Genomic DNA, 23,923 nt, shown 5'->3' with positions numbered 1-23,923 from the left:
GTATGCAGAAGAGCATCTCTGAACATGTTGAGCCCTGAATGGAGTACAGCAGCAGAAGACCACGCCTGTCAGCTAAGAACAGGATACTAATACGATTCACATCAAAGGCTCAGCAAACCTGGACAACAGAAGACTGGAAAAATGTTGCCTGGTCTGAGGAGTCCAATTTCCAACATTAGAGATACTACGGCCTCTCTGCGTGAAATTTCATGTTCTCCTCGTGCCTACATGGGTTACCTGGGAATTCCAGCTTGCTCCCATAGTCCAAACACAGGCATGTTCAGTTAACTGATCGCTGCTGAACGATATAAAGCAGGGAAAATGCAGCTTAGATAACATTTGGGGTCTGAAACAAGTGAATGCTCATAATTTTTGCTTAATAAATGAGTCATATTAATTCATAAAAGGTGTGACAATTCCTCTGCTGTCATACACTAATAGATTGATATCTTAGACGAGCAGTTTGACTATATAATGTGACTATTTTCTGAAGAAGAGCTATGTGGAGGTTTTTTGTTTGTTTTTGGTATGAATTCCTGTTAAAGCATACAGAGGTTTCAAATGGACAAAAAATGTCATCGAGCAGTTACTGACCACAAAATGCAAAAGAGACAAATAGAACTGGCAGATATGCACATAATTATATCTTAATCCAGTGTTTTTGAGCTGTGGGGAAGGCCCCAGTGTTGCTGTGCACATAACCAGTTGAAAATGTGAACTGAAACCAAGATAAATGAATCTTCTTTTTCTTCTTTTTTAAGGGAAAATAAAGGAAGCGTATCTCGCTGATGCCATTACGCTGCCCTTAAATAAAATTGAACATGGACCTTTTTTATTATTACGTTTTTATAAAAACTGTGGGCTCTGTAGAATGAACAGTTTTTGGCTTAGAAAGTTTGGGAAACACTATGTTTTTCTAAGTGACTGGTTAATATCTGCTTCTAAATCTGAGATATGTTAGAGAGAAAAGACAGAGGACAGTAAAGATCACTGGGCTGGGCTTTAATAACGCTGTACACAGGTAAAAGGTCAACAATATACTGCATTAAGAAACTCTCTTACCAAGAAAATAATGCATAATTCTGTGAGTTCCTCTTTGACAGCCACAGATAGCTCAGTGGGGATTAGTTCATGACATCAAAATCAGTCATTCGGAAAACCACCTAAGAGTGCGTAACAAGGAGGACACATCACCTCTGAATTTTGTCAGCAAACTCTCAGATGTAGCATAAAATGGTAACTATGCTGGAGTAGAAGTTCCTTAAGCAGAGATGCGTGAACCAAGTGAAAGTTAAAGCTGCAAATTACGACTCTCTCTGACACATCTGTTTTATTTAAAAGCAGCTGATGTGGGGAGCAAAATTTCCGACGTGGGAGGTGTGACTCCTGAAAACAGTAAAATGAAGTAGAGTTCTCGTCCCGTTTCTCAGATCGCCTGCCTCTCCTGTTGCTCTGTCCTGAGGGAGCGTTCTTCTGCGGGTTCCGATGTGGGCGGGAGGCTGTTGTCGACACCATCGAGGCTTTTGCGGCACACGGGGCAAGTGTCGTGCTTTGAGAGTAGAAAAACTCTTGTTAATCAGCAGAAACTATGTGACACAACACTCTTTATAGCATGCTACAACCTGGGAAATCTTTTATTTTTATTACCAGACCTTTAAACCCCTCAAACCCACTGACCGCAGCCTTACCAGCTCCAGCCACGGCACTATACATTCACTGTGGAAGTAATGAAGGCAGGGAAGCTTCCTTACAGTTTCCCCTAATGAATATTCTTCCCTGCAAACCGGACACTCCAGTCTGCAATCTAACAAGGAAGAAATGGAAGGAAAAAGCATGAACGAGTATGTGGAAGAAGACAAAACCAAAAAAATCCAGTTATTAGACAGGTCTGTAGACTATTGCAGTGTAACAAGGTAGTACAGACTATATACCTAATATGATTTATAACATAGTTCTCAATAGATAATATTAAGTGGTCTCTTTTTACAACAAAGATGAAAAAAGGAAAGATTAGTGGAAAGGATAATGGGCAGTATAAAGAAGATAAAAGTAGGGAGAGGAACGTAAGAGGTAGGAAAGAAATATGATGAGGGAAGGAAAGATGGAAGGAGATAAATAATACAGGAGAAGGAAAGTAAAGCTACAAGGACATAAATAAGAAAAAGTAAAATAACTGCAATGGACAGGGAGGAAGCACAGTGAGAGGAGAAAAGAAAACATAGACGACAGAATGAAAACGAGGAAATAAGAAGTAAGAGGAGCTAGATATAAATTACAGAAACACGGCAGGCGTAAAGGGAACATAGCTAAAGGAAAGGAAAGATAAAAGAGGGAGGAAAATATAGGAGAGGGAAAATACATATAGGATGATGGTGATAAGAGGAAGAGGAAAGGAAATGTAGGAATAGTGAAAGAATAAATAAATGCTACGAGGAGGCAAGGAACGTGAGAAAAACAAAAATAACAGGAAAAGACAGCATGAGGAAACCTATGAAAGGTAAAATAATTACTGGTAGGAGTATTACAAGAAAGACACAACAAAGAAATTTAAGTCTTCATCTTCCAGCTGCTCTCATCAGGGGTCACCACAGAGGATCATCTGCCTCCATTTCACCCTATCCTTAGCTCCCTCTTCTGTTACACCAACCCTCTGCATGTCCTTCACTGTGTCCATGAATCTTCTCTGCAGTCTTTTTCTTTTCCTTCCTGCATAGCAGCTCCATCTTAAGCATCCTTTGTCCAATTATATCCACTATCCTAACCTGAGATGTCCCTCTGATGTACTCATTTCTAATCTCGCCCATGCTGGTCACTCCTAACAAAAATCTAAGCATCGTCAAATCTGAGACATCCAGCTCCGCCTCCTGTATTTTTATCACTGTCTCCAAACCATATATCACAGCAGCTCTCACAACCTTACCCTTTCACTCTTACTGCTATTGTTCTGTAAATAAATCCCTGACACTTGTCCCACTTGCTTCCTTCTACTGACTTTCATTCATCTTCTCTCCAGATCATACCTCCACCTGCTCCCTGGCCTCTCTACTCTCACAGTGTCGTCTGTGAGCATCATAGTCCATAGAGACTCCTTCCTGGCCTCATCAGCCAGCCTGTTCATCACCACTGTAAACAAGAAGGGACTCAGTGGTGCTCCCTGATGTAATCCCACTCCATCTTGAATCCATCTGTCACTTCTACTGCATACCTCACTACTGTCTCATTGTCCTCATAAAAGTCCTGCATCACCCTTATGTACTTCTCTGCCACTCCTGACTTCCTCATGCAGTACCACATTTCCTCTATTGGTATCTTATCTACTCCCACGTAGACCTCCTCTGTATTTCATTCTCAAAGCAAATATCACATGTGCAGTGCCCTTCCTCAGCATGAACCCATACTGCCGCTCACTGATCAACAGCTTTCTTCTTGCCCTAACTTCAACAACTCTTTCCTGTATCTTCATAGTATGTTTCTTCAGCTTTATCACTCTGTAGTTACTACATCACCATCCCATGACTTTTTCTTTAAAAATCACTTAGCAGTACACTTCTCCACTCCTCCGGCATTCTCTCACTTTCCAAAACTGTGTTAAACAATCTGGTTAAAAAGTCTACTGCCCTCTCTCCTAGACGTCTCCATACCTTCACAGGTATGTAATCTGGACAAACCACCATTTTAATCTTCTCATTTTCTTCATTCATCAGCTCTTCAAAGTCTTAATTTCATCCTTGACTATATTCATTAGCCATTACCATTTCTATTCTTGATCACCCTAACCTGCTGCACATCCTTTCCATCTTGAGGAAAGCATGTCCTTCTCTCCTTCCTTAGTGTCCAGCTTTATATACAACTCACTGTAAGCTTTTTCCCTTTGCGTTTTCCACTTCTATTTGTTGTTGTATTCTATTTTATTCTATTGTATATAGTATTTTATTTTATTCTATTCTATTGTGTACAGTATCTTATTCGTATCTCATTCAAGTGTTTTTCTAATTTTTGCTATGTAACTTTGCACTGTCCACTTTCTGCTGTAACAAAACAAATTTCCCATGTGTGGGACTAATAAAGGTTATCTTATCTTATCTTATCTTATTCTCTCTTTGCCGTACGCCGAGTCTCCAAACTTTCACAATCTCCCTGACTATCCCACTTTTTCTTCAAATACTGCACTTTACTTCTTCATTCATTCTACCACCAAGTCTTCTAGTCTTCTTTCCTCTGTCTAGAGCAGGGATATCAAACGCCATGGGCCACATACAGCCCAGTTTGAGTTTAAGTTAACCGGACCAGTGAAACTAAATGATAAAAAAAATTCTGGTAGTTTAAAGTATAAAGTTTTGGTTAATTTAGAGAAAAAAAGTCAGACACTTCTATAGAAGATTTTAAAAAAAAAAAAAAGCTTTCTGTTTTTCCACTGTGATTTAACTGTTTATCCATTACTTAATTACTTTGGTGTAGTGTGTGGAGGTCTTTATTATTAGAAAAGGTGTAAAACTTATGAAAATACAGTTAAACATTCAAAATCACTTCTGCACGCCTTCACATTTTCAAGAGTCGTCCAGCGGGCTGGATCTCTATGGCACATTTATCTTGACCGGGCTGATTCTGGTCTCCGGGCTTCATGTTTGACACACCTGGTCTAGAGGATACACTTTCTCGGCGGGTTCCCTCAGCTGTACTTTCCCAGTCATCTGGTAACTCTTCCCTACCACCCAGGGCCTGTCTCAACTCAGCTCTGTGCAACATTCCTTCTTTCTTCAACTTAAACCATTTAATCCTCAGAACAAGGAAAGTAAAGAAGTAATTACGGAGTGAGGAAAGAGGAGGAAGGGCAGAAAATATCAAAAGTAAAAGAAATGCAGAAGGACTGTATGTGTATCTTATGCAAACTCCAATGTCATATGTCAAAATTTTTAAAAAGCTACTGAGCTGTACTGGAGAGATCATGTGATCCGGTGTACATGTGCCATACTGGAATTCCCACCTGTCTGTTCTTGAGAGATGCAAACGGTTGGCAGGGATGAGATCATCTCCTTTTCTGCTGGGGGTGGACCTGTGTTCTCCAACTGTCCTAATAACTGTGTGAGTAGGAAGAGAAATGAGTGGTACGACTACAAATAGGTGAACAGATGAATGGAGAATTGTGTGCAAATGATTTTATGCGAGTGTTTCAATAAAAGAAAACAATGAAGTAACGATGCTAGCGCAGCGCTTCATAGACACTAGCTCTGGTGTCACTGACCTCCGTGATGACAGAGTCAAGACCGCTCTGACCCCACGCATAATCTCCAGGGTTTGAGTACAACTGGAGCATGCTGGATCTGAGAAACGAACCAAAAGGGAGAGCAGAACAAAACAAGAGGGCGCGTGAGAGAGGGGGCGGTTGTCACACAACGTTAGATTAATTCAAGAGCAAGTGATGTGAAATCTAAAATTAAAACCGTTTACAGTGCAGCTGGTGCAGCGCCGGGGTTTCCGTTGTTGGCAAACAGGCCAGCCAAGAACTGCTGCACCATCCTTAAATGAGCAGAAACTGACAGCTTTAGAGTGCTTAAACCAGGCTTTACTGTATTTTCACAGTATTTAAACATCAACTGATGTATAAAGCTGTTCTCTATAGTACATATCATCCAATATACACTTAGTCTGATACTGAACTGTTTTGACTGCATGCATGTGTAAAGGGGAGGATAATGATTAAAAGCATAGACTGTATATAAAGGATGAATGTTTCTAGCTGTAAAAAGTTTTCAGAAAGTACTTTTCTGATGAGTTTATGATCTCATTTGCTATTTTCATGTCTTACTGAATACAAAGTGATGTTTTTTATCAACCCAATATGACTCAAAATTGAGGACAAAAAGCAAGGTATGCTTTAGGGCAGGGTGTCGAACTCCAGGCCTCGAGGGCCGGTGTCCCTGCAGGTTTTAGATCTCACCCTGGGTCAACACACCTGAATCAAGTGATCAGTTCATTACCAGGCCTCTGGAGAACTTCGGGACATGTTGATGGTAATCAACATGTCAAATGGTAATTTAGCCATTTAAATCAGCTGTGTTGGATCAAGGAAACATCTAAAACCTGCAGGACACCGGCCCTCGAGGCCTGGAGTTCGACACCTGTGCTTTAGGGTGTGCCTTCTGTGTGATTGGTAAGTCACTTCTCAGTGAGTGGGGAGTGTCCCGTGGGTTCTCAGTAAGATCCACCCTTTGCTCATGCTGTCCAAGGGGCTGAACAATGAAGTCAGTGTGAAAACACCAAAAACTGCAATTCCTCTAATGGCCACTTGACTCCAAAATCAAGTCAGTCCCCACAGACTCCCATATTTTAATTTCAAACTTTACAACACTGAAAAGAATGCTTACAGCCTGATAGAGAAACTGGTTTTGGCTTCTGTGGATAGTGTTGCCCTTCAAAATAGTATTTTATTAGTATGCAGCACTGAAAGTGACTAAGCTGCTGCTTTTTCACAAGAGCTCACCACAGTGGTTAGCTCTGGACGTTTGAGAGATTTGTATCTCCAGCTGTAATTGAACCACCAACCTTTCACTTGTCAAGAAAAAGTGTAAACCATTACACTATGCAGTAATTAGTGGACTATATCTGCAGCGTCGGTCGATGAGCACTTCACTCTCTCACCTAAACACGGTCACTTCTGGCTGCACAAAACTGGGATTTGATTCAAAATGCAGAGACCAAAATCACAGCGGTTATATCTGTTTCATTTGGGAGTCTGTGTTTATCACTGGAAATATCAAATCATTACTGAGGTATCCTTACATGTGAAAACTTCACAAATATAAGAAATTAAAACATTACCTGTGAATTGGAAGGTAAAGGTCAGTATATTTTCACAAATTTGAACCTGTAAAGAGGTTGTTCACCGATTTAAACAAACGTAGTTTTAAACTGGTAGTGTATGCATGATATTAAAGTTTTGGTCTTGTTATTGATCTTGGTTTTCATTTCTCTTTGGCTGTTGTTTCTGTATCGATAACACAGCACCCTTGCGGTCATGTTTCTGTATACCATGTTCACACACCCTTCAACTGCAGGCCTTTGTTCGAAGGTCCTAGACGGTGTCTCTTGCTCCGGGTTGGAAGGAGACTCTGGTTCTGTGGCCTCAGCAGGGCCCGGTGATGCTGGAAGAAGACGGCTCTGACCAGCAGATCCCTGCTCACCGTCATCGGGGTCGGACTCGGAGGAGGGTGGATGCGACAGCAGAGCAGAGCGCTCCATAAACAGCAGCTGCCATAACTTGGCGAGAGACCAGAGAAGCAATGTGTCAAACAAAGCTTTAGAGAAAGAGGAGTGCTCCTATTAAAATGCCATTTGTTAGGACGTACTTCTGAGAGCAGTGAGTTTGAATCTTCACTGGGAACAGATGCTCTGCTGGTCTGTAGGAGACTAGACAGTAAAGAAAATCTGTCAGTGGTGTTAAATGGAAAATTCATACATGCTTCACTCATTATCATTCTTTAACAAGGTATATTTAAAATGCTTTCACGTGTTCCTTTTTTTAAAAAAATCAGAGAAAGCCATACCTGGAGTCTTCTGTTACTTCCTCAATGAAGCCAGAGTCACATCTGGGGCATACGAAATCCTCAAAGACAGAAAAGCTTTTTTTATAATAAGCTCGTTTACTGTCACTGCCATTTCATTTCATAAGTACAGGCATTAATCTGCTAATCCTCAGACAAGCCTGTCTGCAAAATTTTAGAGGCTGGCTGCAGGGATTGGGCTGGAGTTGAACACAAATTTTTGGCACACAGCCGACGTCCTGGTTTTTATTCTGGAGGTGATCTGCGCAGGCCAGTCAAGTTTCCTCTCTCTTCACTGTAGTGTAGACAGTGTCAGTCTCAATACAGCCACAAAAATGGGCTTCACCATCCAGGATCAGATATAGTGTGGTCATATGTTGTGCATACTCACTGTCTCTATTGTTTAAGATACCACAGCTGCAGCATTGTGATTGACTTTTCAGTGTTTATAACTGAAAACACAACTTTAAAAGCACAATGCCAAGCAGCCACTATAAGAAAGCCGCATGCTGTTTGGCAGGAACTTTGCAGTCCAATACTGAATTAGATAGTCTGTTTGAAGTATTTTCAGACTATGTTTAAAAAAATATACCCTCTTCCTGAGTGTCAGGAGGTAGATCAGGTTGTCTACTATTCTGAAAGTTGTTGGTTTGATTTTCCTTAGTCTGAATGGCAAAGTATCCTTGGGCAAGATATTGAACCCAGATGCATTCATCGGAGTGCAAGTGTGTATGTGAATATTAGGCGTGTGAATGCATCAGCCTAGTTTGTAGTAAGAGCTCAAAATGAGCACAACAGGTTATATAAGTACAGCCCTTTATATCGATTTTAACAGATATATACAATAAAAGAAAGGATTCAGGATTTACTTTAGAATTTTGTTTGCTGGTATTGTGAACATCCAATCATTTAGACGTTGATTTAATAAATAAAGTATTACTTTAGGGACAACAGAATCCTCCTAACGTGCGTTTTCGTTCTGCGTCACCTAATACCAGTGCGTAATTACGCCACGAAAAGTGCCAGCTGCGCAACAAATGCGCCCCACTGTGCGCTCTCCGTTTTACCTCCAAGAGAAACTGACTCAAAGTAAACGAAGTTTAACCTTTCAGTCCGCCACATCAAGCTGAATGTGTGTCATTAAACAGCAACGGAGAACTATTTTATAAATCCTGGTGGTAAATGTGGCGACACCTACACGCCCCTCTGACGTCTCTTACACACAGCTGACGGGAGACAACTAGACACAAAGTGGCCAACAGTGGCGCTTCTAAATATGGCAACGTGAATCGCCACATTTTACTCCCTCACCCGCTCTAATAAGACTTCAGTACACGCTGTGTGCACACGAAAAGCCAAAGACTGGCCGCCATAGCCCCATGTGTGCTTTAAGGGTTCCAGTTATCATAGGTTTTGGAGATAATAGTTAATAATCAATCAGTTAAATCGGTTTGAAGAATCGGTTAATATTAATTCCACACCCTCCGGGGAGGAGAAATCGTGGGTGATGCTCAGGCCAGCACGTGTGGAGCAAAAACGCTCTCCAAAGCAACTCACCGGGAGTTTGGGGTTTGTTTCACATTTACAGCAGTGACAGAAAAACCAGACTTGTGGCGTATCCCCAGCCTCCGCCATCTTCACGGTGAAGCGCAGTCCCTGACGTAGCTGTGGCAGCCCATAAAAGTCTCAGACGGCTGTCAGACGGATCAGAGCGGTCCAGGAGGGTGTTGAGGTGTCCCAAAACCAAACTAAGACCTTTTTGAGAGGACACAATCTTCACACTGACGTTTTGATAAGCAAAACGCATGAAGGGTTTCTCTAGACTGGTTATGCCAATAATAAACGTGTTTAGAAAAATATGTAACTGGCGGACTCGATCTTCCTCTGGTGGCAGCCGCAAAGATCAAGTTGCAGCCACCCGAGCTTAACTTTAAGCAACAAGTTGTAAGCATGACACCAAGGATGTAGTTTCCTTTCAGCTTGTTGGGTGTCGCCAGAGACGCTTCTCTCTTAAGACAAAAAAACAACAACTTTTTTTTGGCGTAAAACAGAAGTGTCGCACTCCTTTTGATTCGTGGATCACACAATCTGAAATTCGAAAGAGAGAAATATTTCTTGTTGTGTCTTGAGCATGGACGTGAAGCAAATCTTTGAGGAATGTTTTCAGCACCTTGTTGAATTGACTTTATGGGCTCAACTGCTAGTTTAAGATGATACTGAATAGAAGCTGCTTGTGGGTTTACACCTCAGTGACCCAGAGGTTTAAAAGTGTCAGCTAGAGGCTTCAGAACAGGACTTCACTAACCAGTGGGTGACATCACATTGCCTATGTCCATCCTTTATATTATGTATATGATTAAAATTCAGTTTCTCTTTCTTTATGTTGATAACAGCTTGTCTAGATTAAATATTTTCACTTTGTAATCCAATCCAGTGGGCCAGACTGAACCCTCTGCCAGGTCGTTTCTGGCCCACAGGCTACATGTTTGAGGCCTTATTAGGGATAAATCTAATAAGGTTTGAAGGTTAATGGTTGTATGAAAGGTCAGTTACTGACAGTGAAGCCCGGAACCTGCTTAAGGTTGGATTTTCCACTATTAAAATGCAGGTGATCATCATTATCATTATCGTTCCAACAGGATGAGGGAATAACGGCAGCAGTAGACTGTGAAAGCATGACAATATATTTTAATAAAACCAGGACAGTGACACAGTCATGATATTCACAAGCAATACTGAAAGAACAGTGACAGATACCAGAACCAAACCAACACATGTTCATCATCATTACAGTATGAAAGGTTTTGGCAATACAGTAAACGGGCATTCTCGTTTGGCATAATAACAAAACAAACTGGTTAGTTTGCACTTAAGCTACAAAAAAGTAGTGCTGGCTAAAGTTGAGCAAATCAGTTACGGATCAAATGTGGCAATGGCAACATTTCTGTGTTCAGCCCCAGTCTTACACTTTTCATTTTAACTGTAAATGTGGAAAATGTCAAGGCTAGCAGAATCCAACTTGGCACACAGCTGTCATTTCAAAGTAAAAGCATCGTCCCTCTATTCACTGAAGCATCACTTTTCATATAAATTCATACAGCATCTTCTTGTTTTATTATATTTTCCATCTTTCTTTTTCTTGAATCAACACTTACAATGTGTCAATTCCTGTTTTGGTTTAATATAGGTAACTTTTCCAGTACGTCATAGGAAATTGGATAACCCCACATCTGTCTCATGCACGTGCTCTGAAATTAAGTAGGGGGTAATTATATAGACTCCACTTCCCTCCATCAAATTCTAATCACCCGTGGGGAAATGAATACCAAACTAACCACCATCAAGCTCAAAGCTCCCCTCCTCCTCCTCGTCTTATCCAACCGTCCCTGTTCGTTCTCTCTATCGAGGAGCGGTGAAGACCCCCTGGGCAGCGTTGGCAGCGGCGTTGGCAGTAGCCTGGCGTACCGCCTGATTGGACATGACTCCAGTGGCGAACTCAGCCTGGGCCTTCTGAAAGCTGGCATCGGTTTGCCTGTACAGACTGTGGATCTGGAGCGGGAAAGACAAGAGTACGCTGACACCTGATCCTTGCAGCAATTCATCATCTTATTCTGCACGCTGTAAGGGTGAAAACGATACCCACAACCTGATATTGTGGCTATTCTTCAGGCTCTTTATCTACTGAATGCTTCACGGTAGATGGACCACCTGGACTACGTGGTGAGAGGACTGTGTTTACTTAAAGCTTGGACAATTTTGTTCTCGCTCTACACCTTTGACTTTCCTACTCAAATTCAACCCACTTAATTTTTAGCTTTACAAGCATAAAGCATACAATTTATTTTGTTTGAATGGATATTCATGTGACATTTTCAACATTTCAAATAGTGACGTTGTAAGACTTTCATATTTTCCCTAGAAAGATGCACAGACACTGGCTCAGGTGAAGTGTGCTGTCCACTGACTGTTTAAAAGGCTGATTGTTGACCTGTTGTGCATCTCCTTATTTTCTGTGCTATATACTGTTACAGTGAAAGATTCTCATAGTAAACGTATCCAAAGTTTTCACATCGTGGTGTATGTGCAATTAATCCCCGTGAGCTAAAAGCTCGAACTTTAGCATGTTTGTGATGTCACAGGGAAGGGATATCCCTAAAACGGTGATCTCAGCTATTCCGGTCTAGTTGCTGCACAGAAGCCCAGCCCAGTATATGACAAATAAGGGTTATTTTGAACTGGGAGTCATGCTAAGCTTTTCTATTAAGAGTTCAAAAATGAAAGTAATGAGCTGTAGATGTCAGCTTTAAGCAACACTGAAACTCTCAGTTGTTTTCTTATGCACTACAACACAGTTTCTGCTTTCAGAAACCAAGATGCTGTGGCATTAAAACACTTTATCCTGATATAATCACATATAAAAAGATATAAATAACTCACTGCTATGCTAATACCCTGACTCAGTGTGCGGAACAATCCTGAGCTTTTGTTCCAACGACAAATCTGAACATCTGCTGATAAAAATAAGAGCCTTGATTTGAAGTTCTTTATGGGACATGAAAATATGAACAAATGTACCCTTTTCAGCATGATGACCCCCATAACGGTTTCTGCAGTAAAGAGAGCGGCATTGATCATCATGATCACACCGACACCGACGTGGGGGCTCAGAGCTGAAAGGCTCACAATCCAACCACTGAAGGACAGAGAGAGACACACAAAGATCAAATATACAAGGACGCATACTGTGAAAACAGGAGGTTTAAAACAGTATCCTCATTTGCCCCTAAAAGTGAATAGTTATTGATAAAATAATATGTAAAGCAGGTATTAAATATATACTTATTATCTCCGTGTGCATTAACAAAACAAGCACTTCCACCACCAAATTAAACACTTTTGAACAAAATAAGCCGTTTTTCAGCTCATTTGATTCATTTTTATTACAACTATAAATACATGATACAGAGAACAAGCACTGCACCCAGAATGAACAAAGTGCATGGATGAAGAACAACAAATGTAGGAATCACATTGCTCAAAGGATTTAGAAACAAATTTGTAGTTCTCTGGTTCTAGTAACAAAATCAGTTCTTTAGCAAATATGATTGGACTCTCTTTCTCTACAGTTAAAAACAAGATCCAACTCTTAACGCGTCTAAATGAGCAGGATATCTAGTATTGGTTATATATAATACTTCTTAAACTTTTGGGTTTTAATGCAATAGTTGCTTTTCTATCAGTGAAGGACACAAAGCCCCCCGGCAACTGTTAAATAACTGTGATCTTGTTGTTGATAATCAAGCAGAGACATGCAGCTGTCTAAGGCCCCAGTCACACAAACTGGAGACCAGTTGGCAACCAGCCAATTGCTGGGGAAAAGTCAGTAGCCCTCAATGTAAAAATAACACCTTTTTGAAATGAGTTGGTTTTGGGGATATGACACAACTCTTACTTTTCTTATTGTTTATGGTTTGTAGTGAATTGCGTTTTCCAAATCTGGTTTGTAGACATATCTTCTTGGCATCTTTTTCCACAAACTATGCGTGATTGCAACAGTCTGCTAGCAGTGGTGCAGCAGCCTCTTTGTGACCAGTTTCACCTACTGACTGCCAGCAACCACTCGCCAACTAGTCAGGAAATATAAATATTTCACAAGTAACTGGTGGTTGCCAGGAGGTTTTCGACTGGGCTAACACAGAGATATTTGTTTAGGAACCTTACCTGAACCCCCATCCAGGGATGCCAATGGTCATGATGATAAAGACGATCACTTGGGCAAAGAAAACGAAGAAGAAGGCAAAGAAGTTGAAAGAGCTGTCACTCCTAGAAGAGGGAACAATATAATTACTAAGGTGACTGCACAGTAACTAACAACTCAGTGTAATTTTTGCGACTGTACTGAGCAAAAACCCAAAAGGAAAACGACTCGAAACTTCTTCACCAAGACGGAGGTACACACCTGAAGGCTTTGTACATGGGTCGATACCAGCAGACAAAGGAGCAGGGAGTGAAAAGTAGGACCCACAGGATGGCGAGGCCGAGACCAACGCCAACACCACCGGACTGGTTGACGCAGAACAGGGCCAGGGAAGAGATCAGGTTGAAGACCAGTGTGCCTGTGCAGACTAGACATAGATAGGCTATGACTAAAAAGGAAAAGAACTGCAGCCTGACCGTAGGGATCAAAACCAAACCCATCCTTCTCCCTTTTGGCTCTGGCTGATGCAATATGATGCAATTTTCACTAAATCTGTTATTGTCTGCTGCCTGGTCAAGATTTCAGAGTGTGACAAACCGTTTTTAAAATAGCTCTACACTGTTCTTTGCATGTTCACACAGGAACTGCATAATGCAATCTTAATAACACCTTCACAGTTTTACAGATCAGGCGTCCTCGAAATCTGATAATTCTGCAAAAATCTAAATGATAATTTTTAAAACAGCAGTGACAAGCTGTTTTTACAGGATATACACCCTGTAACAGCTCAGTGACCCTGAACTGCATCCGCTCTTAAGAAATGGATGGCTGTATGGAGAGATGGCAGGAGAGTCTGAAGTAGATCCTGCAGGTTTCAGGGCAAGCACTTTGGTACCTTCCAGCCAAAGTCACATGCACATAAATGCCACAATGCAAGGACTCTTAGCAGCGGTTTTAATGCTGCGGCTGATTAACGTACATGCTACATTTGACTTTGATCATACCCACTTTGATTTCAAGCGGAACAAACCAAATCAGGTCAGTTCAGTTTAATTATTCTGTCAGTATAAAGAAGTTTAACTACACATTTAATCCCTGAGATATCTTAAAATGAGAAAAAGAAGAAGAATTTCAACCGTACATCTCGGTTTTTCCAGATGGCAAAGACATGCGGCTGTAGTACATTATAGAAATCTGTCAGCACAACTCAGTTGTCCAAATTCCAATCTTTGCCAGGCCAATTCTGGCCACCAGGCCTTATGTTTGATAGCTCTGCTTTAGCCATAAAAAAACTGTAGAAGTACAAAAATAGAACTTGTTTCTGTTTGTTTCCCTTCTTCTATTCAGCAACATTCACTTTCTCTCTCACTTTCAAAATCAGTGTCAGGTTTAACTTTCCTTCATGCCCTAAAGACTTGTGGACATGCAAACAACCCTGAAAACATTAAAGCCTCCTCTTACATTTTTTCCTGGCCTAATCTAAGTGACAAGGTGTGGAGAAATTCTACAGTTTCTCTGTGAAGAAATCAACGAGAACTTGTGCAAGTTTAACCAGCTGGATTGGTTGTTGTGCAGACGCTCCGTGTAAGTGTCCCAGAGTCTTCGATCTAACAGTGAAGTGCGAGTCTTTGTACAAATATTCAAGCTCTACTGCCAGACAGTGCAGGAGGAGGCACGCATGCACGAGCTAGCGTTTACTGCCTCTAACTAGGAAGTCTTAAGTGTTAAAACAAGATTCCCTTCACGCTACAAAAACTTCATTATGATGTTAAATCCTAACACTGATGCCTCAAATTAATAGTAAACTGTTAAAAGTTGCAGGAACTCACACAACCAGAAGTAGTACATGATGGTGACCGTGCGCTGGAACCGCTGGCTGATCTCCACATTGATGTCCTGATAGAAGCAAGGACCCACAGGGCAGAAGGAAGGCAGCGGGGGCCAGTTATTCTGCCGGGCTGAAGAAGAAAAAAGTCAAAAACACTTTGGTGTTACTGGGATGTCATCAGTTTATTTCCTGTTTGTTTTAACAGGCGTGAGAATGTATAAACACATCACTCCAGTTTTAGCAAATTTACGCTGACTCCCTGTTCATTATCCGATTGATTTTAAGATTCTTTTACTTTCTTTCAAAGTTTGAAATGATATGGCGCCCGGTTATTTAAGCAAACTCCTCAGCATATATAACCCAAAAAAAGCACTGAGATAGTCTAGCCAGATCCTCTCAGTACAACCAAGGTCTCAACTGAAGCATAAAAGAAGATTGGGCCTTCGCAGTTGCAGCGCCTAGACTTTGGAATTAGTCTAGGTGCAATATGACCAAAATCTCATATCCCGATATAAGAATTCGATCGTCCCCATAACGATATAAATCACAAAAATGTAACATTTTCTGTAAATTCTGTGAATCTCGACTTGCGGGAAGTGTTTCCAGCTGCGCGTCATGTAGCTGGAGTCGAGTGTTTTAACCGATGCATGAAACGATACATTTTTAGACATAAGTTGTAACGGCCGCCGTTTTCTTTGTGAGTATTTATTACACGGCGTGCTGCGGGGAAAAGCCTGTTCTAACGTTTGAGTCTAAGGTTTATTTTTTAGCACCTGGCGGCTCTTTTTTAATTTTCATCCGTAAATAATCTGCTCTTTCACGTGATTCAGTTTATTTTGAAAAGTCTCAACAGGATCTTGAGCTTTATTGTGAAAGGTTTATGTGGAACATAAACAAGCGGACACGCGATGGTGTTACCATCGTTGTTGCTAACGACAACACATAAACAAGGCGCTTGTCCGTCTGTAGTGTGGTTATATAAAATATAAGAGAAAGAGAGAACTTTAAGAAATTAATATAGCCACTACAAACCACCAAAACGATGAAAAAATATTGCCGTAAAGAGTTTATTTTGCGACACCACGAAACAAATGATAGCGTAAAATGAAACAATAGACGTTTTTATATCGTCATCCGATATATATCTTTATATCGAACAGCCCTATTTGGAATAACTTGCCAGACAGATATTCATACTTCAGTCTATTCTTTTAAATCACGTCTTTAAACTCACTTATTTATATTGGTTTTTATTTCTAGTTCAGTTTAAATACCATCAGGCTTGTTTTATGGTTGCTACATTTGTTTTGTTTTTTATGTTAATACTTTCTCATTGCCTCATCTTATTGATCTGTATTTGTTTTTAAATTGTTTTCTCTTGTTCTTAACTAATTGTGAAGCATTTTGGTCAACTTTGTTGCTTTTAAATGTGCAACAGAAATACATTTGATTTGATTTGATTCATTTAAGTCCATTAAACCTTATCATATTTATATTACAGGAGGTTTGTACTTGTTTTTGTGCAAACTCTAAAATAGTGCTCTGACAATTTTGGTCATATCGTGACAAAATTCAATCACCACCTCTCACTGGACCTCCTGTGGATCAGCAGACTAATTAGCAAAGTAACTTTTCTATATTTTTTATAGCAGTGCAAAACTTTAGGTCCCCCTTTCATCCACAGCCACTTTAAGGCTTTCTCTGTGGCCTCAGTGATCTTGCGAATGGCTCGTCTCCTCTTCTCTCCTGTGATGCCATCCACAGTGCAGGCCCTGCAGAACGACTGCCCCATGAAACCTCTGCACCCAAGCTCAACAGGGAAACACTTTTCCCTCCCACCCTGCTTCTGGCCATTCTTGTACAGGCCATCAATCCTCTCCCTTTTTCTTGAAAAGAGTACTGTAAGCTCCAACATTGCAATGTCCTTTGTTGCTCCTGACACCTGCACAATGTCGTGCCTCAGGGCAGTTCTTTTTTTTTTTATGTGCAGAGGGAACTTCAGCTACTATCAGCTGCCTTAGGTGTTCTGCTGGATTTTTCTCCCACTTTTATGAAGCAGATGGTGGTTAGCTAGTGTTGTCACCAGATACTTTATATAGAGTAACCAGTTATCCAGCCTTCATTCCATAATGAATCCAGCATCCTGTACTCTGCTCCATTGCACATATAAGCCTGGAAATGTGTTATACTCATGTTGTTATTATCCGTTTATCTACTCTGTTGAGTTCCACAAAGCAATGAAAAAAACTGAAGCCCAATTCCTTGTATCTGTGCACATACTTGATCAATAAATCTGATTCTGAAAAATTTAATGTGGCTGGCTTCTTTGATTTGTGAAGCTGTGGGTGCAAAAAGAAATTGCAGAAAATAATTGTGATTAAAAATCTGCCAAATCTAAACCCAGCCCTGTAAACTCCAGGGTACTTTAACTTGGAAAATCAAAGGAGGAACTTAAAATGTTGAAATGTAACATATTTTTCAATACTCCCGTACACAGTAAGAAATATAAGATAAAATTGGACGAGGATCTTTTAGATCTAAAGGTTTAAAGTTCTCTCACTTGTCTACATTAACTCCCCATCCCATCATCCCCTCTATGTCTTACAGGCTCCTGGTCCAACGCTGTGTGCCGCAAGCTCCCGCTCTCTCCTCTCCAGCTCCTGGGCTTTCTTCTCCAGCTCCTCCTGCTTCTTCATCAGCTCTGCTGTGGCAGCATTCACAACAGGCTAGCACAGAAAGAATGAGGCATCAGAACTTTATGTCAAAGTTATTCTGCATAATTATGTATATAGGTCCCAAAGTTGCTCCAATGGTTGTGCTTAGGTTCAAGTGAGTCATTCAGACTGGTCTTCCTAAAACTGGTGAGATCCACAAAGCTGGTGGAATTAAGAAATCATGCAAATTAAGCTGATTATTTCTGTGGTTTCTTTTTAAGCATTGAGCACTCAGATATACACAGCAGGAATTAGTGCAACACTTCGTTTTAATAGCCATAAAAACATTTACATGGCACTAAAGGACGTCTAACAAAACTTTTAGTACAATCCTGTTTTATACATCCAGCAGCTCCTGAACGTTCTGATGGTAAGCTGATACAAAATCACAGTAAAGAGGGTCTTTACTGTAGGGTGTATACCTGGGAGTTGTAGGAGCCATAGTTGCGAGGCTCGGTAGGTGTTGTCCTGCTAGGCGGGGTCTGCACAGGCGCAGATGGAGCAGGTGCAGATGGAGGAGTGGCTTCATATGGTGGAGGAGGCTGTAGCATGGTTAAAAAACAAAAACTGACATCATACATCAGTCTGACGAAAAAATGTGATCACAAAAACATGATTCCCATTGAACGAAAGAACTAACAATTAGAGTATTAATTGTTATTTAATTAAAAGTATTAATGTATAACATATACAGATCATACACATTTTAAAACAATACAAAAAAGTAAAATAAGACATTTCTCTCCACAACTAATATCTTACAATCTTTTCACAACACGTCATTATTAAACAATCATTAACAGCTATGCACTTTTGAGACAAAGTTCACAAGCTTGAACATTTCTAAAAATTAAAGGAAATCAGTCCACTTTTTGTGAACTGATCGTTCTAGATAATTCTGAGCACAAAGCTTCAGATAACAGCATTTAGACCTCTTCATTCTAATAGCGAAAAGCCTTTTATCCCATATCACACACACAGCTAGAGCAGACCAAAAATATTTATCATGATATACATTTGAAAATTTGCTATAACGATATAACTGAAGATATAATTGACACTAGACAAAATGCTTTACAACTCCACAACTTTATTAGTGCAAAAAAAAAAAAAATCAATGTATTTTCACTTAAACAAGCAGCTGTTTTTTATGTGCATTAAGGTTACATAAAAATTTAACAGTGCAAATGCAAATTCCTTGCTGACAGTTTAAGCAAAAGGCATTTCCAGTGGAAATTGGCCAACATATCCTCAGCATAACCATGTATAATATCCACAAAACTTAAAGAGGTTATACACACACAATATGGTAATATTATGTTTAAGCAAAGTATCACTCCGCGAGACTCCTGCCTACGATAGCCGTAATGCTCCGACAATCCATCAAGCGGTGCGGGTTCGTAGTTTAGCAAAGTCGTACTAAAACATTTGACAGATTTTCGAGCGCCGTGTACCATATAAAATCGTTTCGAGGTCAGTAAACACAACCAGAATTCATACATAAGGCACACGGGATTATAAGGGGGCACTGTCAATTTTCAGAAAAAAGGATTAAGGATTAAGTGTGCCGTATTTTCCAAAAAACACGGTAATACCGACGGCCCGCTAGCATGCGCTAACAAAAATAGCGCTTTGTAGTGTATCTGATAGACGAAAGCTAAACCAGTTCCACACCACTGAAGTTGCAGCATTTTTACAAACTAATTCTGGTTCATTCAACCATCCGCTTTCGCCCTTCTCATTCTCCGTCGCTGGCACGTTTTTTCCACCATGTGAAGATGAAAACAAAGGCACTGCGCATGCGCGTTTCACCCATATTCTATCGCGATATTTTATTTTCTTATGGCCCAGCCCTACACACAGCAATATCATGGGGATTTCTGGTTTAAGTCATTTCTTTGAATTGCTTTTCTGGACAATAAAGTTAAGATTCCAAACAGGTATTTTATTTTGAAGTTTCCACATGGGGAATTCCATCCACCCTCCGATTTCTAGCACTTCATCATGAAACAGTCAACAGTGCAAACAATGACAATATCAGAAATTTCACTGCCTTTAACTAAATAAAAGAGAAGTAAAATGGATTCAGAGTAAGAGGAGACTTAAAAAGAACAAATCCTAGGAATATTCCTACTGTGGCTGCTGTTATAATGGAGTGTCTGTGAAGGAACTACATGCACAATTTGTCATGCTGCAGGTACTGCTCCTAATCGAGAAAAGCAGGCACACTTCTGTGTAAAAAGATCAACATTTGCCTCACCACCATTTATAAGTTAGAGCCTGTCATCTAAGATGCTGCAGAACATGTTAAAGAGCAGAGTTATTTTTTTACATATTTATGAACTCTCAAACTTGAAAGTGCACAGCTAATCTTAGTAAATCTAAGCTTCCTCATTCCCTGCATGGAGATTTGCAGATAAAGGGAAAAATTGGACCAAAAGTAGAAAAGTCCATCACCAAAGCAGACATTTTTTCTCAGAAATCTACTGTATAGGAATTTATTTAATTTATTTTTAAATAACAGCATTTTTGATCCATCCATCAATCCTCTTCTGCTTATTCAGTTCAGAGTTGCAGGGAGGCTGGAGCCTATCCCAGCTGCCAAAATATATAGGACAGTGTGTTGGATCCCTGTGACATCCCACTCCTGCTTTTTTCCACACAAATCAAACCATATCTGATGAAAAGAACTTAAAATATTTGCTCACTTTGGAGTTTCTAAACAGACTCAAAAAGACCCCAGCGGTGTACGCATATGTGTGGGTTTGTAACATTAAGCAGGAAGTGGCCCATCTGTGTGGCAAATGTGACCGAAATGTCATGGACGCTTATGGGAGGTTATTTCCCATCATTTAACAATATAGACTTTATTGTCATGTAATTTATTTGTAAATGTTCCATAATTAGGAATCTTATTTTGACATTCTTCAGTTATTTCAGTCTAAAAATTGATTGAGTATACAGTTAAAAAATGATTATTATTGAAGTAAGTGTTACAGAATCACCATTATCTATATTTTAATGTTATAATTATGCTGTTATACTCTATGATATATAACCGACTCATAAATGACCAGAGTCTGATATTTGAATTGCTAGAACAACTTGGTTGCTTCAAGGTTAGAAGCCTTTTTACCCTGTGAAGTTCCACTTGTACCACATCTTTACCTTTGCAAAAATCCCCCACAGATTTCAAATCAGGATTCTCTGATTTCCATGCCTCTCTATCAGAAATGCTTCTGCTCTGCATTTCAGGAAAATCAGGGTTACACGAGGGTGCAATCCACATACAACTGTAAATATTATTGTGAGAAAGTATGCAGCTTGTGAGCTCTGCTACAAGTGCTACATAAACAAGTCCAAGTTTAGTTCCTGTTGCTGCAGAGTTTGCTAGTATCAAAGACAGACAGGAAGTACACATGAACTCAAGGTGTTTCCTAGCAACAGAAACCTAGTGATATAGCAAGGACCTCAGCTGTTTCCCAGCAACAAAAAGCCCTGAACTCCAAAACCTGCAGCTGAGAAGTGTATCACACATACTGTTAAACACTAATGTTAAGGCCCAGCATCTCACAGGGCAAAAAGTGTGTTTGACAGACATCAGTCTAAACATATAAAGCAGAAACGAAGATGCTAGGTGTAACACAGAAACCGTTTCATCAGATAGTCTCTGTGCTCCCCACAGACAGTCACAATAAATGGCTGGGCCTGGTTCTGCTGGTGGTCTCTTCCTATTAAAGGAGTTCCTTCCCCCCCACAGTTACCATATGCTTACTCATAGAGAATCAGCTGATCACTTGGGTTCTCTCTAATATTCTTGGGTTCTTAGTTTACAGTATAAAGTCCTTTGAGATGACTGCTGTATACAGTTGACCTCAGACGTACACAGTCATCCTGGGCATTAATCTAATGAAATTTTAAGTCTTTTAATGTTTTTTTAAACTGTTCTTTTTCTAGGGTGGAATGACTGTACAGCACACACATTTAATGACTTTAAAAAAAACAAGAATTGGGTGCGCTAGTTTGAATTATTTTAGATTTTCTCTCATCCATACAGGCTCAAATATACTTAAATCTTTTAATGTGATCCTGAAGATTCAACAGTTTCTTTTAGCTTGTCAGGGCCAACACCTATTAACTTCTCATTAGAGATCATGATTGACTAAGCTAGTAGATTCTTTTTGCCAGCTACCTTTCAGCCTAGTCTTAAGACTAAGCTTACAGGTAGCTCCACTAATATTTCACCAAATATTAGTGGAGCTGTATGTACATATTTGAGCCTGTGGATTAGAGAAAATCCAAAACAAATTCAAACTTATGTACCCAAGTCTTGTTTTTTAAGTCATTAAGGATGTATGCTGTATAATCATTCTACCCTGGAAAAAGAGCAACTCAAAGAAATCATTAAAAGCCCTCAAATGATCATGTCCAAGACGAGTGTGTGTAAACGTCTTCATTTAGAGCTGAGCGGACTCGAGCTGTGTCCTCTAACACACTGTCTGCACTGTATATGAAGAATATCAGCTGATACACGGTCTTCAGTCTTGTGTAATATTATAATATTGTTAATAAAATGGATAATTAATAGTGTGTAATAAAACAGTTAACATGTGAGTAGTTTCGCAACATAATCCTGAGGTCTCCTTCTGCTTTCAGACCTCTGAATCACCACAAATCCAGGCCCAGTGATTCCAACTGAATAAAAAGAGTGAAGTGAAACAGAACGGCCTCACTATGAGGACATCAAAGTGACTCTGCAGCGACTTACAAAAAGGAATAAAATTAACCATTATTCACAAGAACAACTGTGCTTTCCTAAGGATAATATCTCAGAGCTTGGGGTTATCTGTGCCAGCATGCTTTCTTAAATATTTCATACCAACTCAGGCTGGTCAACCTGCTGCAAACCAGAAGCCAGATGCTTCAAAATACACAGGAAGCAGGAGACACAGTTGATCTCTGTCTTCTTTGAAACAAAAGCACAAAAAAAAAATGGTTAAATATAATAATGCTCACCGCAGTTGTATTATCAAATGGGTTGTAAAGGTCCAGTGTGGCATATCCTGTGTTGCTGCTGTGTTGAGTCACTGCAGGGTCCTAGCAGACAGGACAAAGACAGAGTAATTCAGCATAAATAAATCCTCATTTTTTCATGTGCTCGCTGTTAATAAGAGCTACAAGTGGGCGAACACTGAGGAGGATCTGGCAGGCCCTGAAATAAGTCACATGAGCAATGAGCAACAACACGCCTGCTATTACACGGAGCCAACACCGGCCACTTTCATCCACCCACCCATACACCCATCCGTTACCCTGACGTTAGCTTCATGCCTAACATCTCTCACCTGGAAAGGGTTTTGGTCCTCCATCGGTTCTGGGAAGCTCGTGTATTTTGACATCTCACTAGCGGCTAGCTTGAAGAAGCCACCGCGTACTCGCTGATGTCAGCGCTGGAGCAAAAAAAAAAGAAAAGAGAAGACAAAAAATATCCCTGCGTTTGTTTCCGTTGCAAAAACGAAAGAACAGGCAGGGTGTGCTCGTTTTTAATCGAGGTAAACTATCTCCCCGCCCCTCTGGCTCTCATCTCAACTGTCACGGCTCTGGGTTTCACACGGGTCGATGGGTGTATTCACCGGAGCTTTCTCTAATCCGGGGCCGGCTGTCAGTGTCTGGTTTGCGGCTGTGGGCCGAGCGAAGCCGTTAGTTTTTCTGGGAGGAAAAGGATCCGCGGTACAGGAAGTAAACAGCCGAAAGCTGGCCATGTGACTGCTGCTGCAGCGGAAACACGTGGGTTCTGTCGCGGCTTAGATAATCAGGTGTACACTGGATAGCATATTATATTATATTATATTTGTTTATGTTTAAGTGTACTGCTGTGTTTGGATAATAAGCGGTGAAACTCCGGCACAAACAATTGATCTTCAGTGGGCCAGACAAACTAAAGCTGTTTCCTAATGACCTACCTTTTTCGTTTATATCAAAGTGGTAATGTGTGGGGTAAGAGTGGCGGATGGGTTCAAAGTGGGGGTGGGATTACATCAGGGATCGACTCTCTGAGCCACTTCTTGTTTGTAGTGGTGAGGGACAGGTTGGCTGATGAAGTCAGGCAGGAGTCTTTGTGGAGTATGATGTTTGCAGATGA

General features: G+C 40.5%; 2 protein-coding genes across 3 annotated transcripts; both read right to left on the bottom strand.

Moving 5' to 3' along the window:
- Positions 1-987: 987 nt before the first annotated feature.
- rnf115b (ring finger protein 115b) lies at positions 988-9,488 on the bottom strand. Of its 2 annotated transcripts, XM_006788007.2 has the most exons (9): positions 9,099-9,488; positions 7,545-7,603; positions 7,347-7,407; positions 7,043-7,257; positions 5,449-5,517; positions 5,243-5,321; positions 4,985-5,078; positions 1,689-1,804; positions 988-1,549 (listed from the first exon to the last, which is right to left on the bottom strand). In XM_006788007.2, the coding sequence occupies exons 1-9, from the start codon at positions 9,174-9,176 to the stop codon at positions 1,427-1,429; spliced, it is 894 nt and encodes a 297-aa protein (XP_006788070.2). In that variant the 5' UTR covers positions 9,177-9,488; the 3' UTR covers positions 988-1,426. The 2 variants fall into 2 exon arrangements, with proteins under 2 accessions (XP_006788070.2, XP_006788071.2); XM_006788008.2 differs by lacking the exon at positions 5,449-5,517.
- Positions 9,489-10,211: 723 nt separating this feature from the next.
- scamp3 (secretory carrier membrane protein 3) lies at positions 10,212-23,530 on the bottom strand. The gene is made up of 9 exons (XM_006788009.1): positions 23,127-23,530; positions 22,798-22,878; positions 18,204-18,323; positions 17,673-17,793; positions 15,069-15,197; positions 13,501-13,666; positions 13,263-13,364; positions 12,117-12,234; positions 10,212-11,090 (listed from the first exon to the last, which is right to left on the bottom strand). Exons 1-9 carry the CDS (start codon positions 23,178-23,180, stop codon positions 10,941-10,943), a joined length of 1,041 nt encoding a protein of 346 aa, XP_006788072.1. The 5' UTR covers positions 23,181-23,530; the 3' UTR covers positions 10,212-10,940.
- Positions 23,531-23,923: the final 393 nt, after the last annotated feature.

The sequence above is a fragment of the Neolamprologus brichardi genome, chromosome 22, assembly GCF_056152115.1.
Source record: "Neolamprologus brichardi isolate AB-2024 chromosome 22, ASM5615211v1, whole genome shotgun sequence".
Taxonomy (NCBI): Eukaryota; Metazoa; Chordata; class Actinopteri; order Cichliformes; family Cichlidae; genus Neolamprologus; species Neolamprologus brichardi.
The sequence above is the reverse complement of the archived record's forward strand: the minus strand, read 5'-3'. Positions and strand labels throughout refer to the sequence as shown.

Coding starts and splice junctions, on each gene's coding strand:
- rnf115b (XM_006788007.2), bottom strand. CDS start 9,176: ATGGCGGAGGCTGGGGATACGCCACAAGTCTGGTTTTTCTGTCACTGC. Junction 5,079..5,242: donor TTGACTCTGTCATCACGGAG/GTCAGTGACACC, acceptor CTACTCACACAG/TTATTAGGACAGTTGGAGAA. Junction 1,805..4,984: donor CATCTCTCAAGAACAGACAG/GTGGGAATTCCA, acceptor CTTCCTTGTTAG/ATTGCAGACTGGAGTGTCCG.
- scamp3 (XM_006788009.1), bottom strand. CDS start 23,180: ATGTCAAAATACACGAGCTTCCCAGAACCGATGGAGGACCAAAACCCT. Junction 13,365..13,500: donor CCCATGTACAAAGCCTTCAG/GTGTGTACCTCC, acceptor TCCCTCTTCTAG/GAGTGACAGCTCTTTCAACT. Junction 11,091..12,116: donor GGGTCATCATGCTGAAAAGG/GTACATTTGTTC, acceptor TTCCCGCTCCAG/ATCCACAGTCTGTACAGGCA.